The 19,210-nt window shown below is 41.6% G+C and overlaps 1 protein-coding gene across 2 annotated transcripts in view; it reads right to left on the bottom strand.

Annotated features, from left to right (window-relative positions):
* crppa (CDP-L-ribitol pyrophosphorylase A) overlaps nucleotides 1–19,210 on the bottom strand; it is a 37,575-nt gene that overhangs the window by 7,406 nt on the left and 10,959 nt on the right. For both annotated transcript variants that reach the window (XR_008759907.1, XM_055925709.1), the window contains exons 4-9: nucleotides 17,401–17,505; nucleotides 17,037–17,082; nucleotides 16,241–16,338; nucleotides 13,110–13,187; nucleotides 12,809–12,901; nucleotides 10,250–10,387 (exon numbers count right to left, since the gene is read on the bottom strand). Coding sequence is in view for 1 of the 2 variants with exons in the window: in XM_055925709.1 (XP_055781684.1) it covers nucleotides 10,250–10,387; nucleotides 12,809–12,901; nucleotides 13,110–13,187; nucleotides 16,241–16,338; nucleotides 17,037–17,082; nucleotides 17,401–17,505 (558 nt within the window). In the remaining variant the exon portion in view is untranslated. The remainder of the gene's footprint in view (nucleotides 1–10,249; nucleotides 10,388–12,808; nucleotides 12,902–13,109; nucleotides 13,188–16,240; nucleotides 16,339–17,036; nucleotides 17,083–17,400; nucleotides 17,506–19,210) is intronic.

The raw sequence follows: 19,210 nt of genomic DNA, 5'->3' as shown, positions 1-19,210 counted from the left end.
GAATAGGTATCAAAAGTTAGTGACATATGGGATAAACACAAATGCTCTCTCGCGAGCACGGACACGGACACGTACACAGCCTTGTTATTCCAAACTGAAACCACACGTTTACAGAATGGAACTACAAATCATTACAGAGTCTATTTTTACATACTGTTTAAGAGGAGGATTTTGACAGGAGTAAAACTATATGTCTTTGAAAGAGGAGAAAACATCAGCAGACCACACAATAAGCAATCCTTTGCGTACTAGCTAACTTTACTTTTAAAAATGCCACAGATGGGATCAACCTTTCCATCATGGAAGCAGAGCTGTGTATAGCAGTCCACCGCCACACATGAAGGGGCTCTTTGAAGCTTTGGGTTTTAGCAATTAGGAGTTTTAACAGTGACAATTTGCACGCCTCTGTCATTTTGAGATCTCAAGCCTTGAGGACTAGCTACCGAGGGCTCCCACTTCAGTTCCCTTCATGGATTGCCAGTGGAGCTGGAGTCCTCAGTAACAACAGCTCATGGAAAAGCTTTCAATAGCGCCGGGCCAAGTGCCCTGGAAAGAGTTGTTAGAATCACACTACCCAGCGGAGACATCGTCCAAAACGGCCTGTTGAGACATACTGTATGACAAAATGTTTGGGACGCATTGTCATTTTCTTCTATGCTTGTTGTACCGTTACCCGCAAGGGCAGTATCAGTTTCTGTGGGCAGTTTCAAACTCTTCCATGAGCAGATCCGCCTTGCTAAAAACGCTGAACATTTGCTTCTTGTTCATTATCATCTAAAATAGTAGGCTAAAATAAGAAAAAAGTTGTATAAGAAGCTCTCCCCAAATGACCTATGAGGTGAGTCCCGTTGGTACAATAGGACTTGGGGGGGGGAAACACCTATTCCCTTTGGTTTAAAAGGATTGTGTTTCATCCTTCTGACAGCATGTCCTTTTCTTGGTATTGAGGACCCACCACCCCCCTCTAATTCTATGGGAAGGCGGTAGCTAGGGGCTAAACAGACAGAGGGGGATAGCAGGTCTGGTTAATGTCTGGTTCAGAGACTTGATATGAGCCCAAACCTAACACCCAAGATTTGGAGTAACTTCATCCAAAGTACCGCCTACAAGGCTACTGCTTGGGCCATGCTAAATTAGGAGGACCCAACTCAACAGTTAAACCATTGACTTGGGATTAGTGATTCAGGCCAAAGGGTCTGGAAGTGAGGAAATGTGACAGGCCGCTGGTCAATGATTTTAGGGTGAGGCGTTGGACGTGGCAAGTTGCCAGAATGTCTGTATTTGGGATGACCTTGTCCCTCCCATTCTGCTGCACTTCATTTGAAAAGGACACGTATTATATGAGAATTCTTAAGTGCGTAGATGTTTATCCTCCACCACTTGTGTGGAACTTTTGTGAGTCTCCTCAGACTTTCTAGCCAAGGAAAACCACACCTGCATTGATACATAGCTGCTTCTTAGACCCCACTGACACAGCAATTGCTGTTGCACAAACTGCTCACAGTACAGCGAGAAAACTCACTTTGAAACGGGGTTTCCAAAATATTCTGACAACTACGGTATGTATAGACTTCCCTTTGACTAACCAAACAACAAACCCAGTCAAAATGGGACACAGAGCATTTCAGCAAAGAAAATAAAAGGAAGTTGTGTTTCCATAGGGTCTTTTCAGAATGAATGCTGTGTTATTTCAACAAGCTCGAGTGAGTGACGACTTGAATTTGGCCCACCGGCAGACATACCTCTAAACAGTAACCAGGACAATGAATCTTCAGTTAGAGGCATGAAGACATGGGGAGGATGTATGCACTGGGACATACCAATCTCCACCCACACAAACAACCACCCACCCACATACACAGACACACACACGCCTCATTTGGTTATGATAGTAGAAAGTCCCCATATGACAGATCAACATGACACGGTCTGTATCGTAGGACATCTTAGGTCAAATACAGGTACTGGTACTTTGCTCACTGACACCCCAGACATGACACACCCTAGACTTAAACCCAGTACATCCTGGTCACGGCTTAGCGCCCTCACTTCCACTCCAAACACGGAGGTAGAATTTAATCGCAGACATATCTCCCATAAGCCAGGCATACAAACACCGGTGCAACAATGTGTTTCTATACTTCTGTCAAAACAACCGCATCTCACAGACTAAACAACGAGGGGATATGCAGGCCGTGCGGCCTACCAGACGATGAGTGTGAGACTGACTGAGCAGTCAATGGGCCGTGCAATTGATATCAAAACACTTCACTAAAAATACCAATAGGTGGCTGAGACAGACGCATCACTGATTTCAATCAAATCTAAGCGTTTGGAATTGGATTCTATTATCATCACCTTCAAAGCTACAGTATCTGTAGGTAATGATGTTCTAACATTGTAATCACATTCAAGGTTTACTGTGAGGATTTTCCACAGCCCAAAAAACACACAATACCATATCACAGTGAGGTCTTGCCCCCAATGTAGACACAAGCACACATCTGAAAGGTGAACACTTCTCAAAGAAGCCTTAAAAAGGAGCCTGTAAAGCAAAAGTGTAATCCTTCCAGTGACATCTCTCTCACACAACATTATAAAGACGTGTTAACTCTATCCGCCAATATTGTGGGTGGTCAATACGGTGGGTGGTCAATACTGTGGGTGGTCACAGCGCACAAAGCTAGTGGTAAAATAAATTCACATATGAATACACTTTGGCGTTCTTTGCCTGAGTATATGTTTACAAACTAATTTAGAGAGACCTGGAATGTGTTAATCCACTATAAAAGAACATGTCCTTTTGTTTGTAATAGTTCCCGTAGTTGGAATGCCGTTTCCCCGATTGGGACATCTAAGTCAAGTCCTATCACTGAGAAAACCCATTGCTGGTCTTTTTAAAAATCGACCAAATCAAAGCTGAGTAAACAGTGCTTTTGGTATGTCTAAGTCCTCCCTAGCCGAACTCCTGCGGTTGAGTTTCACACATACCAACACACATCTGGCGCACTCTGGGCACAAAAGATCAAGCTTGATATCCTGCAAGTCTCCTGGGTCCACATCTTCCCAAGGCCCTATGGGCCCTGGTGGACTATATAGAGGGAAAGAGTGCCATTTGAGACTCACCCAGGGGGCTTCTTATCTTGGTTTCCACAGGGATCCACCATAACAGTTACAGACATCATTATGAGAAAACAAACGAGAACTAATTAGACTTATGACAGGGGAAAATACTGTGTGAATGAGCTGCTGCATATTGGAACATAAATCTGATGCTAACCATTAGAAGATCTACAGAAGATTGGCCAAATCTGTCAGCGCTGTCGGATATGTTATTGGAGTGACGCAAAACAGCTTTCACATAGGGGTTGAGTTTTTCCAAGCACTTGATTCACTTTATCTATGGTTCGTTCAGCCGTGCACTTTTCCTATGCAGTGCCTCAAATTATACAGTACACTTTTTCCAAACCCTGGTACAAGACAGATTTCAAATCAACAGAGCGAACTAACCACATGTATTTGAATTACTGTTTTAATTACAGTTTACCTTATTCCTTGCATTCTCACCGTGTCAGTGTAGGTCCTTTTCTAACAAAGGTAAAATAGTGCTTACATTTGTTCTGTTTCACTGCATGTACAAGTAGGTAACATGTACCAGTGTGGGGTTTGAAATAGAAATGTGTTTTTTGCATATCCCAACTCCTCCTGAGACACCCTCGTAGAGTGGGGTCACGGCCAGGGTTCAGCCATTATTCACGGCGACCCTGGAGCAATTAGGGTATTAAGAAATTAAGTGCCTTGTTCAAGGACAGATTGAGAGATTTTTCACCTTATCGGATCGAGGAGTCAAACTAGCAACCTTTCGGTTACTGGCCCAAATCTCCAACCGCTAGGCTACCTGCCGCCCATATGAAAGTACTCTTGAAGGGTGTTACTTAAGGTCTAACACATCTTAGTTAACACAAATACACGTGGCATCTTAGCCCAGGATAATTTTTGAGCTGTGGTTGAGAGTGATTGGGAGCGTGCCCGAAACCACAGTGGCGGTGGTCGTCCTTGCTCTCCCATGATCACCTGTGACCTTGGTGAGGGTGCACGTCCAGGTAAGACTATGAGAAGGGTGTACAGTTTCGCCTGCCTGCCATTCGGATGGTGGACCAAAACAGGGAAGAGAATAGACCTATAAAGCCTTCCCTTTTTCTTTCTCTTGCTTTTCTCTTTATTCTTCTCTTCTTTTCCAGAGGCTAATCTCTTCTCAGGTTTAAGGTATTCCTGGTCTGGGATCTTTGAGGAGAAGGAAACGCGGGGCGGGTAAACATCAGGGCTCTCACTGAGGGGATTAGAGCACCCATATATCACTGTGACAACCCTCTTTTCATGCGGTGACAGTGTGCCAGGACCCTGCGCTGGGGGGGGATCCGGTGACACTTCCTATCGCCGCGGCAGCCATTGATAGGGGATACGATCAGTTTTCACACCGACAGATCGGTTTACTGCACTAGAGCGTCTCCCAACTCTCACCACCGACAACTTCAGCCAACGGCTTAAATGGTCTGAGTGTTCAGTGTTCACACATCATGGCACACATGTCAGGTGTGCATCTTTGGTCAGGTAGAATAACACCATCGCAACAGGTCTGTGGAGGGGCTTTGATCACAGATCTTTCCACAAAGGCGGCAGTTCATTGTCCGTGACTCCATTTGTTCAGCTTGGGAGACATCTTTACCTTAGGTAAACATAGGAATGGTTCTGCCACGCTGCGTTCCAGCTGTGGGTGTTGCCTTGAATAACATGAAACCACAGTCATGGCTCCTTTAAGGAGATCAACTTTGGGTCCAAAAATACATTTTCTGAAGGCTAATGAGTTGGGGGATGAAGAAATTCATAATTTTTATACACTTAAAATGGCACGCATTTATTCATCTTTAAAGCTAAAATACTACTAAAATTGCCATTAATATGTGCAAAAGTGTACTTGTGGCAATCCATTCTACTGTAGATAAATATAACTCAACACCAGACATTCAGTTCTCCATTATCCTGTACTGACTTCAGGGTGTGTCTTGTATTCCCCCAGTATGATACATAACAGAAGCATTTCAATGATCTCCATTATTGTTCTTCTCTATCCCTACTTACTGTGGTTGAGAACAACCATTCATTTAACACCAAAAGTGAAAACATTTAGGGAGGAACAAGACCTGTATGCTGTTAAAGAGGTCATTTTGGGGTCACATTACCTCAGACGTAGACTACATTATATTTCTCCTTCTCCTCCTCTCTAAGGACAAAAGTCAATACTGAGCAAAAACAGAGAATACAACCAATCAGTAATAATCCTGAATCAACAAGAACATTTAGTTTTGGGGGGGATATGAAGAAATGCAAGGGGCCAACAATAGATCCAATGGGGGACCCCGAAGGTAATATCAAAGACATAGTCTCCTAATGCAACAAAACATTGTCTCCCAATAAGATATCAGTTAAAACACTCTATTACTGGTTATGATAAATATACTACATGGCATTCAGGTTGCAGAGTATACCAGTATGCAATGGAGCAATAGTGAAAATCTACTCCACTATCACCAGACACCATCAGGTAATTTCGATGCAACCTCCTCTTGCTGCAGTAAGGGATCTACACTACCGGTCAAACGTTTTAAAACACCTACTCATTTAAGGGTTTTTCTTAATTTTGTACTATTTTATACATTGTAGAATAATAGTGAAGGCATAAAAACTATGAAATAACACATATGGAATCATGCAGTACACAAATCAAAATATATTTAATATTAGAGATTCTTCCTTTGCCTTAGTGACAGCTGTGCACACTTTTGGCATTCTCTCAACCAGCTTCATGAGTAGTCACCTGGAATGCATTTCAAATAACAGGTGTGCCTTATTAAAAGTTCATTTGTGGAATTTCTTTCCTTCTTAATGCATTTGAGCCTATCAATTGTGTTGTGACAAGGTGGGGGGGGGGTATATAGAAGATAGCCCTATTTGGTAAAAGACCAATTCCAGCACAAATAAGCAAAGAGAAACAACAGTCCATCATTACTTTAAGACATGAAGGTCAGTCAATACTGAACATTTTTAAGAACTTTGAAAGTTTCTTCAAGTGCAGTCGCAAAAACCATCAAGCTCTATGATGAAACTGGCTCTAATGAGGACCGCCACAGGAAAGGAAGACCCAGAGTTACCTCTTCTGCAGAGAATAAGTTCATTAGAGTTACCAGCCTCAGAAATTGCAGCCCAAATAAATGCTTTACAGAGTTCCAGTAACAGACACATCTCAACATCAACTGTTCAGATGAGGCTGTGAATCGGGCCTTTGTGGCCGAATTGCTGCAAAGAAACCACTACTAAAGGACACTAATAAGAAGAAGAGGAGACTGGCTTGGGCCAAGAAACATGAGCAATGGACATTAGACCGTGTCTTTGTGAGACGCTGTGTGGGTGAACGGATGATCTCCGCATGTGTATTTCAAACCATAAAGCATGGAGGAGGAGGTGTTATGGTGTGACGGTGCCTTGCTTGTGACACCGTCTGATTTACTTAGAATTCAAGGCACATTTAACCAGCATGGCTACCACAGCATTCTGCAGCGATACACCATTCCATCTTGTTAGGGAATTATTATTTATTATACCTTTATTTCAACAAGGAACACAGACTGAGACCAAGGTCTATTTTACAGCTGGGCCCTGCGTATACATGTTTACACATACAGTTTAGGTACAATGATTAAAAATGCTAAACAATACAAAACGATCACAGATAACACAAAAAAAATACAGCAACAGATTACATTTACACATAGGTTATTCCCCTAACAGCACAAGAACTTGCATTACCCGAAACAGTTACATGCAATACAAAAATAAAAATCCTCCAATAAATATTGAAAATGAGCAAGGGGGACAAGAGTCCATGCTTGAGACCTGGTTTTAGGAATTATAATATTGATGAGTGATGATAAATAAGAAGGTAGCTTATTCAGAAGTGCTTTATAGACAAACACGAGAGCATGTTGTTCTCGTCTCACGGACAGCGAAGTCCAACCCACATTTTGATATAAAACACAGTGGTGGGTTCTGTAGCTAGCACCCGTAATAAACCTAAGTGCGCAATGATAAGTAGCATCCAGCGATTTAAGTGTTGATGCCGTAGCATGCATGTAAATAATATCCCCATAATCTATAACAGACATAAAAGATGCTTGCACAATTTGTAGAGGACAAACATGTCCTGTTTCTATGGAGGAAGCCTAGCTTGATTTTTAGCCATTTACAAAGTTCGTCAATATGCATTTTAAAAGACAGTCTATCATCCAACCATATCCCTAAGTATTTATATGCAGAGACCTGATCATTTGAAAACGATCTAAGCTCGTAAGTGCAAGTGTATTTTCAACCAACTCTTTGAACCTATTAAAAATCATAAAATGTGTTTTCTTTGCATTTAAAACAAGTTTCAGCTGTATAAAATACCTTTGTAATATCTTAAAATCTGTCTCCAATAGTGATAATGCTTGGTCAGCCGTTGAAGCGATAGAGTACATGACAGTGTCATCAGCATATAAATGAATTTGACACTTTCTTATCTCATCACCGATATTGTTTATGTAGAGAGTGAACAGTAGTGGGACTATCATTTGTTTTTCAAAAGGACAATGACCCAACACACCTCCAGTCTGTGTTAGGGCTATTTTACAAAGGAGAGTGATGGAGTGCTGCATCAGCTAACCTGGTCGCCACAAATTCCCGACGTCAACCAAATTGGGATGGTTTGGGATGAGTCGGACCGCAGAGTGAAGGAAAAGCAGCCAACAAGTGCTCAGCATGTGTGGGAACTCCTTCAAGACTGTTGGAAAAGTATACCAGGTGAAGCTTGTTGAGAGAATGCCAAGAGCCTGCAAAGCTGTCATCAAGGCTAAGGGTGGCTATTTGAAGAATCTGTTTAAAACTTTTTTGGTTACTACATGACTCCATATGTGTTATTTCATAGTTTTGATGTCTTCACTATTATTCTACAATGTAGAAAATATTAATAATAAAGAAAAACCCTTGAATAGGTAGGTGTTCTAAAACTTTTGACCGGTAGTGTATATTATAAGCAAGATAATGTGTTTCATTCCAGTCAGTGAAGATTTAAAATAACAAATCTCCTCACATTCGATTAGACTGGGTGACATTTCGCCCCGCGTTCTCCACAGTGAAATTATTGCAGCAGTCCCATAGAATGGCCAAATGTCTTGGCATACGAGGAAATTAAACATGACAAAACCTATACTTACAAATGTCAAAGGGGAAATCAGGCGAGTCTCCGACAATAAGAACGACTGTTTTCAATATGATATTTGAGACTGTATTTACCAGAGAGTAGGTTTACTGATCCTTATCGAGTTCTTACAACAAGAATCCCTCTACATGACTAACTAAAGAATTCCATCTCCAAACAGGGGAATTCGAGAACACCAAAAAACAATATTGCTATTTAACATTTCGTTTGGAGAGACAAACACACAACAAAACAATCACTGACTTTCAATTTTTGTTATAATTAGTGTCAATGTGTGTCAGTGAGTGCTTGGCTAACATAGTCATAGATCGATACATTTCAATTTGTTTTCACACAATGGTAACCTAAGGTTTGCTCTTTGCACTATGTACAGTATAGGACCTCTACATGCAATCTTGGTTAGGTTTCCCAGTCACGGAGTTACAATGTCTGATTCAACAGGGCCTTTAAGCACATTTGGGATATTGTATCAAATTACAATTCATTAAATACTGTCCAGCCATTTGGGTGATATGAAAATGAAATAACACAGACGCAATGAGTTGAAGTTGCGGATGTGCATTAACATAGATGTATTTGTACATATCTGGAGGCCAGGTGGACTGAAATAGGGAGTATTGGCAACCCTTTTTTAACAAGTATGAATAAGCCCATCTGGGAAGAATTATCCTCATTATAACAGAAAACCTATCACAGTGATTTATGCAAGGTCTTAGTCGGTGTTCCACTATCTGATAAGGATAAGCATTTTCTCATAAAACTAGAACAGGAATGACTAATTAAGAGCATCACTCTCCATAGGTCAGTGGAAGACTCTGGCATGCTGGGAATCGCAGACCAAAGACAGAAACAACTGATAGCGCAATCAAACTCACATGTGAAGTAGGTGCATCACACGCTTCCCCGGAAAGAATACAAAACACCTTGTTTTAATTAGATGACGTCAAAGACCGACCACCGCATGTTGTCTACACTCCAAAAAAAATGGAAATCCATCGTCACTTTATTACTCAGGTTGAATTCCTCCTAGCTAATGCTGACAAGGCTAAAATCAAAAGAGATGGCTGAAACCTCTCTCGATCTGCCCTGAACAGTGAGGTGCTGCCATTGGTTTGTGATGTGTTATTGCCGCCAGGAAATCGAAGCTGTCATTTGTCCAAATAGCTCAATCTATCACAAACACGAAGCTCACTGGCATGTATATCAATTGTTGCACAAACAAGATTACAACCATTATATTATTATTATATTTTTTTTTTTTGGGGGGGGGGGGGGGTTCTAATGTGAGAACATCTGGCTTTTCTATATCCTTTCCAGCTATTGCGACCTACTGTTGTGGGTGAGCGCAACATAGCCACTAGCCAGCAGTAATCCAATCGCTTCAGTAACACATATCCCGCCATCTCTAATCCCGTGTTAGGAGGGTTTCACATTCATATAATCATGTAAATGCCGACAGAAACACATTTCAGATCAACCACATCAACCCTGACATCTCCAGTGAACTTTTGACAGGCCAACGGGGAACCTCAAACACCATCCAGAGCAGAGCCTTCCCATGAGACACAGCTGAGGTATGTATGCGGTAGGGAAAACACTTGAACCAATGTGTGTGTACGTGTAACATGGCTTTTTCACACTTGGAGGACATCTTTATCCCCTGCATGTTTCTTTTATTAAAAACAAAACAGAATATCTGTCTGGATGGAAAGGTTAAAAGGTTATATTCCACACACACAACATCTAACACAGACAGAATAATTAGCCTCAAGTCCAAATGCATGAGGAGGCAAGACTCTGAAACAAGGACTTACACAGGTCTCATTGTGTTTCGTTTGGCTTTTTTGAAACAAGCATTCCAGGGGGACTCTAAATCCATTTGAGCAGGACGTAAGACCAGGCACATTTTTTTTGAAACAACAAAACAAGGGGGCATACCTTTGAGTGATGAAGCTGGATGCCATAGACTAAAATATTTCCGAGCTTGGCTCCTGCGGCGAGCTCCATCATGGCCGCCGGCTCTCCTCCCATCGGCTCGCTGGCGGACGAACCGTCCTCCGACACGTTCAAATAAACCTATCAGAAGAAGCCCCGCCACACCCAGTCAGACATGCATCTCCTGCCAATAACAACACTCTCTGACAGAGACTTAGAGAATGATTCAACCTTTGGATCAATTAAAGCACATTGTTCAAAACACTCGTAAGAAAGACGTGCTACGACTGAACAAGCATGTTTATTTAAAGGTCCTCGTTTGGGAGGGATGTTGGAGGAGTGTGTTGTGGTGTTCGGGGTAAACACATGTCGGATAGGACTCTGGGAGGTAGTAATGCCTCTGGTTCAGGTGGAAAGGCCTCACGTTGTTTATTTAGATAGATGGGCCCACCTTAAGACAGCATTAACCAGCACTGATGAGTCACTTAGTGTGTCATGCATGGGATGTGAAAGCATCTACACTGCTGCTGCAAAACTTAGATTTCTAATTGGGCTGTTGACTGACGCTCGACAGGGTGAATTCACTCCAATTATGAGAGTAAGAGTAAGCTCAATGTCAAATGTGTTAATTAATCTGTTATAAACCTTCTATTATACATCATTATATGACTATAAGTCAAGTATTTCTTGAATAAGTATATTAAGTCACTTGTCATCTATCAACATCTGTTTCAATTCAAATAAGTGATATTATTGATTTGTTTTGCTGCAGTAGAAGGTGCCAGTTTGGCTTAAGTCTAGACGAAATCATTACCAGGCACATACTGAATCAATTGCCACGCACTCTGTGAAACTCGATTATCTCCCACTCTGATTGCTAGGTCATTGTTTAATGCTACAGACTAAGCCAAGGTTTCCTAAACCTCGGTCCTCAGGGCCCCAAGAGGTGCACGTTTTTTTTGTTGCCATAGCACTATACAGCTGATTCAAATAATGAACTAATCATCAACTTTTGATCATTTGAATCAGCTGTTAGGGTAAAAAACAAAACATGCACCCATTGGGATCTCGAGAACCGAGTTCGGGAAACGCTGGACTAAGCCTTTAAGAAAGAACAACATGTGCCATCTAACGCCACCCAGATATCCCTCACTGTTGATTTTGCATCCTCGCTTAAGAAGGGGAAATTCTGAGATCGCTCGGTGAGCCAACTCTTGTTTTGAATTCAGCCTCCCACCTCGCTAACTCTGTTTGGAATTAAGCCTTCCCATGATGCTGATGTTTAATGTTGGACATCCTTAAGCTTCCATGAAATCGACTTAGGCCGGGAGTAAATGTATTTTTAATAAAGTGCTGGATGTGGGGGGTCCTAGGGTTCTCTACCTGTGAAAAGGGCATCTGGTCCACAGTAAGCTCAGACACAGATGCATTTACTCTGGTGTGGTGGAGAGTGTTGCTCCCACCCTAATGCAGCCTGGAACCAAGCTCCACACCACTGGAGAGGAGCTGTTTGTGTGTGTGTGTGTGTGTGTGTGTGTGTGTGTGTGTGTGTGTGTGTGTGTGTGTGTGTGTGTGTGTGTGTGTTGTGTGTGTACACTTGCGTGCACAGAGGTTCACTGAGGACCTAACAAGGCCTTACAACACAAATCAAGGCAGGCGGTTTAATCAAGTTATCCTGTATGACATTTGCAATGATTAAAACTGAGTTGTTTTGAAGACATAAAGACTCGCTTAGAGAAAATTCCAGAATGCAACTTCCCCAAGCCCACTGCACCTTTTTCTCCTCACTTTGTTTTGGCAGTTGTGCTGTTGCCGGGGTGAAAAGGTAAAAATCACAAAAAGTAAACAGTACCTTCATAACGTAAATGTTTATTTTGGGTTCCAATTAGATCAATTTGCAGGGGGGGGGGGGGGGGGTTCTACTTGAGCTGTCATGAGTTAATGTTGCTCTGTGGTTGATATTGACATCTGAAACGAGCCAAACGGTAAGTGAAAGGAGTGAAGTGCTCTCAGGGGGGGGGGGGGTATAGGGTTTCTAAACAGCAACATAGTTTTGTCGGGGGGACCATAGGTAGACTGCAAAGTGAACATTTTACAAGCGGAAAAAGGTTGCCTGGCCATGTAGTACATGTACCTTGAGGAAACTAGAGCCTGCCTGGACCAGACGTGTGCTTTAGAAAACACCCAGCGCAAGTTCATTCACAGTGTGGGAAACCTGATTGAGACATGATAAACGTCCATTAAGTCCACTAAGCACAGACAACACCCATATACACAATGTTCTCTGTTAACACTGCTAGCTCACCTTGTTCCGAATGTGTGCGATTACTACTGGGATACCCAAACATCAGAGCGTTCCATGGCCTTCGCAAGCTTATAGTCCATCCTTAAAGCAACATGGCCAACTCACCATAAAGCAAAGTGATCAGTAAGGGGCAAAGAGCCCCAAGCATAGAGGACTGAAGACAGTCTAATTTCCAGTACCAGAACGAGTGTTGGTAAGGCAACTCAATTCATATGAGGCTCTATTTACACATTTATCCCCATGTGAACTCAACTCACCCAAATAATGACCACTGGATGCAGGAGTGCTCGGTCTGCCTCCTCCAACGCACTCAGCATTTTTCCAACTTCAGAAAAGCAAGAACTGTTGACCTACGGATAAAACATTTAAAGCAAGTATAAGAAAATAGTGGAAAATTGTTGAGTTGGCTATCTGAGCAGAAAAAAATGTAACGTGCATAACCTTCTATTTCCAAAGTGGTAATAACATAAACATAACATAATTAACAAACCATATTCATAATGTTGAAACAGGCTTAGTTATATTTTGTTTTCCTAAACTCCTGAAGTGTGAACTTACAGAAACTTGAATAAAGTTCCACTCTTTTGACAGAGATTTGGCATTGTCTCCTATCAAGTCTGAGATCACATCCACCTCCTTGAAGAAAGACACAAAGAAACATTTTACAGAAATACTACATTCAAATGTGAAATAAACCAAATAATGATGTTAGTTAATGCTGTTAATAAATTCCATTGGAATGCAGGGGAGCTCAACTACAGTCCCAAAGGGATTTCCATGCTGGTATTAATTTCTCCCTGGCACTTAATCAATTAATTTTAGCCAGAAAGTCTCAGTCCACACACCTGGTTACCCAATAATAAATTAGTCCCTGATTAGAAAGCAAGGACAAAACCAGCATACATTACGTAGCTCCAGGACTAGAGTTGAACACCATTGATCTTAAGCTAAATTCTCTCCAAGGCTGGATTGCTCATTATAACAAATGAAAGAGACAGGGAACCACTGCTGAGCTCTCTTTGTCTCTCTGAGCTGGCAGAATGATAAAGGGTACAAAGAAGCCTGGAGACAGAATTGTAGACGAGCCAAGTTAAATTTCATTACACTGTAAATCGAATCAAAATTCAGTGCAGTCCAAAATAATAAAATAATTTTTGTTCACTGTAATTGTAACCACATTTTAGCTGAGTATCTTTCAACAAATTTAGCCCTTGAATACAAATAGAATGAAGCTGTACAACATGCTACAGTCAGTGTGTCTATTTCATGTCCATCTCTTCTGTTTTCCCAGTAATTCTTCCCTGGTCCTGTCTAACATTTCATACACAAGAGGAAATAAACACAGAAACAAACATCCACGCTCTGGGTTTGTCACTGACTGGGACTTGTACAATTTTAACCGTTTAGAATAACAATGACAGTTGGAAATCTAAATGGTTACGGGAAACATGTGGAGGGTTATTTGGTCCAGAACGATAAGTTGCTTGTGGGTTCTGAGGGAAAACCATCAGTCAGAAATGTAGATTTGCAAGATTACATTTTCTGACATGATTTAAATAAGGTTAGTTGGGCATGAAATTCTGGAATGGGATGTTTGTTCAAGAGACAGGAGGTCAAGGACCAATTACAGGACACACCAGAGAGTCCGTGACCAAGTCTGAAATCAAGTTCCAGGCTGCCAGAGGAAAAAAGAGAACTGCCCCAAACTATGAGTTTCAATTCAGAAAGTGGTAAGATGTTACCACATTGTTTCCTAGTACAACCATATAAATACCAAGTCCCAGCTTAAAACAGGCTATAAAATAAAAAGTGTTACCTATTACTTTCTCAAACTATGAGTTGCTTGTTTGAAATGCTGAGAAACTCAGAAAGAGAAAGGATAGACATGATTTGAATATAGTGCTCAAAGTGTAGTTCAGTGAGCTTTGTCCCGGCCTAGCCCTAGCTGTTCCTCTATCTGGCTGTGTCCATGACTAAATATCTATTAGGTCAAGGTTAATATTTTGGAAAAAGGAGTGATATAATTAATGTGTTCCAAGATTGTATTTAATCTTGAGTGAATATGAAATACTATCGTATACTAAGCTGAAAATGTTAGAGATAAGGAGGGGATGGAGGTGTTCTCCCTTCATCAGATCCTCCCTTCCTATCATGACACTAATGTCTATTAGATTGGGCTCCGACACAAATTGACTACGAGCCTGAATTTTTAAAAAGACGCAGATGTTTCAGTTGCAGCTCTAATGCAAATGTCAGAATTATGGTTTAGTGGTTAAATTCCAATTCCTTTGTCTCAGGAGACTGAAATAAATGTGGCGCTAATAGGTTTACTTATTAATCAAAAGAATAATGAACGGCTATAAAAGCTTTTTGCTTGAATAACGTCTGGGAATGTCTGTTAAATGACAAGTGATCTGGGGTTATTGAGGCAAATACTTTTAGAAACCTAAAAAAAAAACTTTTATTTGCCCAACATCATGTACAGAACAAGAATGAAAAGTGCTAACAAGAACATTGTTTATAATATATTACATATTAATACAATTTAATGTATATTTTGTATCTTCCACTATGATTATGTGATCACATCCATATTCATCCTGCTAGGAGAATCCCCTAATCATATTCTCCCCTCAATAACACACACACGCTGCAAAATCCTCCACCTGCACACACCACACTGTGTATTCGCCTCCAAGCTCCAGCTCAGCTCAGGCTCTACCTCCCTTATCCCCTGTATTAGATTCATTAACGGCATTGATCACAAAGCTAATTCCTCCTCCTCCATTTTCTCTCCTTTCATCTCCCTCGAACCCCTGGGAAGGATGCATCTGGTCCCAGACACGCGTGCGCCACAACACGACCTCACCGGCTCCCGGGTGCAGGGAACAATGGTTCCAATCAAAGCCAAAGCCTTAGGTTCCTAGGATCCCATACAGTACATCTCAGGGGTCTGCCTAGCACCACGACAGCTAGATCCGCTGCCTGTTTGACGCGTACTGCCTGATGAAGAGCTTGGCACTGCTTCACAGGAGGATGAGCTGTCGGTGCTCTCGCTGTATCACCAAAACATTTCACCCGCCATGCATTTCCCCCCTCTGTTATCAACTACTGAGGGAGGATGTATACACACTTTCCGATATACGCAGGAAGAAAGAGACTTTCAGCGGCAATGTGGGGACGGTGTGGTGGGAGGCCGGGGGTGTCTGTTTTAAAACGAATGAGAATGGAGAAGTGCAATGTGATTTGTGGGGACGATATGGCAACCTGTGACCCCTTCACCATGACTGAGAATGAATGGGAGACATGTCATACAAGGACAGTATGGGGAAACAGGGAGCCATTCAACATGACGGGCGAAGGGTGGTAGTGAAGAGTCATCGCTGAACACTCAATTAATCAGATCATTCCCATGGCATGAACTACATGACTGCCATCTGCTTTCCGTCATGCCGGGAGGTGGAGAGGCAGAGGGGGGGATGGAGGGAGGAGGGTGTGGAAGCCTTCAGACAAGCTCCATTATAGGTCTAACAACAGATGGCAAGTCTAACCAGGGCCCACCCAAGCGGAGCTCACATGGTCTGGGAGAGGGGGGTTGTTGGAGGGGTGGAAGAAACATCAATGTGATGATCGAATGTAAAATCTCACAAACATTGTAATTGTAATCATCATCATAATCATCACCATACCATGTCCAAAGCGCTCATGCTCCTCTGCAGAGCGTTGGCCAGCTCTATAGCCTGTGCAGAGCCACCTGTGACAACACAGGCCGACTGGGAGAGAGTCTCTGAAAAAGAAAGTGTACTTTGACCACTTTTGCTGCAAATCTCCGTTACTTAGCAATGATAATAATCTTTAAACATTGTGAGAATTCATTTAAGTCATCACCACTCGGGATTCAACTTGATTTACGTGGGGAAGTGATGTGCCAAAGACACACACACACGTAGATGTATTCTTGCATATGCTCCCAACACATACTAACAATGAATTCATTCACACACAAAGCTCTCTTGGTATAATTACTATGCTCAATATGTCATAATCCAGTTGGTCGGCCCAGGTGCATACAGAGGTAAAGAGTAGAACTGATGACTTTATGAATGTTTCCCTGATTGTGTAGAGACCATGATGGCTCCACCGTGCCCTGACTTGTATGGATGGCGTTCACATCACAGACTGCAAACACCCTCCCTTACTTTCTGACAAACCTAAACAAGACTTCATAGAATATCTTCCTGGGAGAACAATAAAAGAGTATTTTATTTCTCGTCGACATCACTCTATCCCATTCTAAACTGGCATTGTCTCACACAGGACAAAAACACCTTTACATTAGTTTTGTTGTACAGAAAATAGTGCTAACGTACATTAGGTCTATAAAGTAAGTGGTTTTTCTGTCGGAGGCAAACAACGATCATGTAAATACTGTACTTAACAGTATAAGTTGTGTATAAAAATATATACAGATACACAGTCACATACCTTTGACAATGGACTCCGCTGCAGCCAGATCTCGTTTGTAGGTCACCTACGGGACAAATAAACTTAGTTTAACAACATGTTAGCATCACACCTGCTCTAAAAAGCATTGTTCATTTTAGTGTTTAATATATTTAGATTCATAGGCCTTACTCCATTACTGGCTTACTTCAACGCTATCAAAACCCTTTACTTTCAGTCATCATATCAAATAGTATTAAATACAATACACAATGTATGAATTCAAATCTGTACTTGTCCCTGTACAACAAACTAGTAATAAGCATACAATTAGAGCTAAGACAATGGCCTAATTTAGGCTTAAAGGCATTGTCCCAAACTGAGTTAGTGTCCCAGGCTGGCTCACCTTCCACAGGGTTGGCGGGCCCTCGATGAGTTTAGCATTGGTGCCACAGTACTGCAGAGCCAGATGAAGGCACTCGGTGCCAAACTCAAAGTCCGACTCACTGCACTATGAGGACAGGACACAAGAGACGTGGGATTGTTGACGATGCATAAAACTGAGTTAGTTCCCATTTCATAAACAGAGTTGAGCAAGTCTTCTGGGGACAAACAAAGGATAGGTCACAAACTCACATCGACCATAGTTACATCTAAACAAATATTTCACCTAGTTGGCTCTAACCAGCGACCTTTCGGTTATTGGCCCAACGCTCTTAACCATTAGGCTACCTGCCACCCCAAATCAGAGGAGAGTTGAGTTCATAACAGCTTGGCCCAGTGCAGTGAGAACACATTGGAATCAGATTACCGTTGCTGTAGCTCGCATTGCATTGAAAATTTGATATAAGAGATGAGCTCATGCCTTTTAAGATACTGTGGTGGACTACAAAGGCTAAATCAAAGTAACTCATGCTACCTGAGATAATATGGGGGCAATATTTTATCAGGATTATAAAAGAGAGGGCCTTTTCCTCAGGACCCTGGAACTGAAGGAGAAATTACAGGAGAAATATGACTGCGTCCTGTGGTAATTGAACCTGTAGCATTTTCTCCCGGTACAAAGGCGTGCACTGGGGACAGGATAGAGTGTCTCCCCTTTGTCTTTTCAGCCCAGAGTTCTGCCAGGCTCAATGCATGTCAAACTACAAATGTGAGGCTCACGCAGATTTTGGGGGAAAATGTCCTACAGTGCTAACTTGAGACACCTTACACTTTCCCAACTTTGATGGACACAAGTGGAGAGGGGGTGGGGCACTCCCCATCGCGCCAGAGCCTCTCGTTTTCACAAATACACTTACATCACTACAAATTTGTCTTAATTTTCGGTGAAATGCTACTTGACTGGCCTTGACACTCTGCTTCTCTTGCATAGTGAATGTGCTCTCATTTTCAGAGAGAGTCAAAGCCAAAACCAACAGGGCTCCATGGTAATCTAAAATTCGTATGTGCCAGTAACCAAAATAACTGCAGACAAATGGGGCTCCAATTGGACCCATACTTCGGGTCTTAGTCAAGGCTTCCTACGTCCTTCAAAACACTGGTATCTGCATCACCATCTAAATCGAGCCAAGGTTCAAATAGCAGAGCTCTCAAGTATCTGGGCTGTTAGAAAAATAAATCTGGTGAATTTTTGCAGTTACGGATTTGTGATAGACAGAAAATGTTACAACGTAAAAGTTATAAGCCTATGTTTTATGATAAGAATCCACACATTCATGGTTTTGGTCAAAAGGCTGATTCCTCACAAATCTAGAAGAAGAAAAAAAATATTGGGAGGATTTTCACAACATTTAATCCATAGAAGGGTCCTTTGGAGGAAGGATTGTTGAGATTTGTATCTTAAAGCACAATTGAGAAATATTTAATTGAAGTTGGAACATGTGACATTTTGGCCTTACCCAGGCATAATTTTCATCTGTAGGTACTACAAAGAAAAATATGTTTCATATGAAGCTTTACTGCTGGTTCTGTAATATGAGTAATATTTTGATTTGAATAATGATTTTCTTACATTAATGTATGAATATTTAAAAATAGAAACATGAATATAGAGAATATATCATTTTTGATTTGACAAATGTTTCAATATATTGTTGAACATAATATACTCTACAGGCATATCAAAGTTTCAAAGTGGGATCTCTGCTAGTTTTAATGTTATGGACAATTCTATACAGAGAAATTGTCATAATGTCATAATTGTCATCAATGTA

Source organism: Salvelinus fontinalis, chromosome 6, assembly GCF_029448725.1.
Source record: "Salvelinus fontinalis isolate EN_2023a chromosome 6, ASM2944872v1, whole genome shotgun sequence".
In the NCBI taxonomy this organism is placed as follows: Eukaryota; Metazoa; Chordata; class Actinopteri; order Salmoniformes; family Salmonidae; genus Salvelinus; species Salvelinus fontinalis.
The sequence above is the reverse complement of the archived record's forward strand: the minus strand, read 5'-3'. Positions and strand labels throughout refer to the sequence as shown.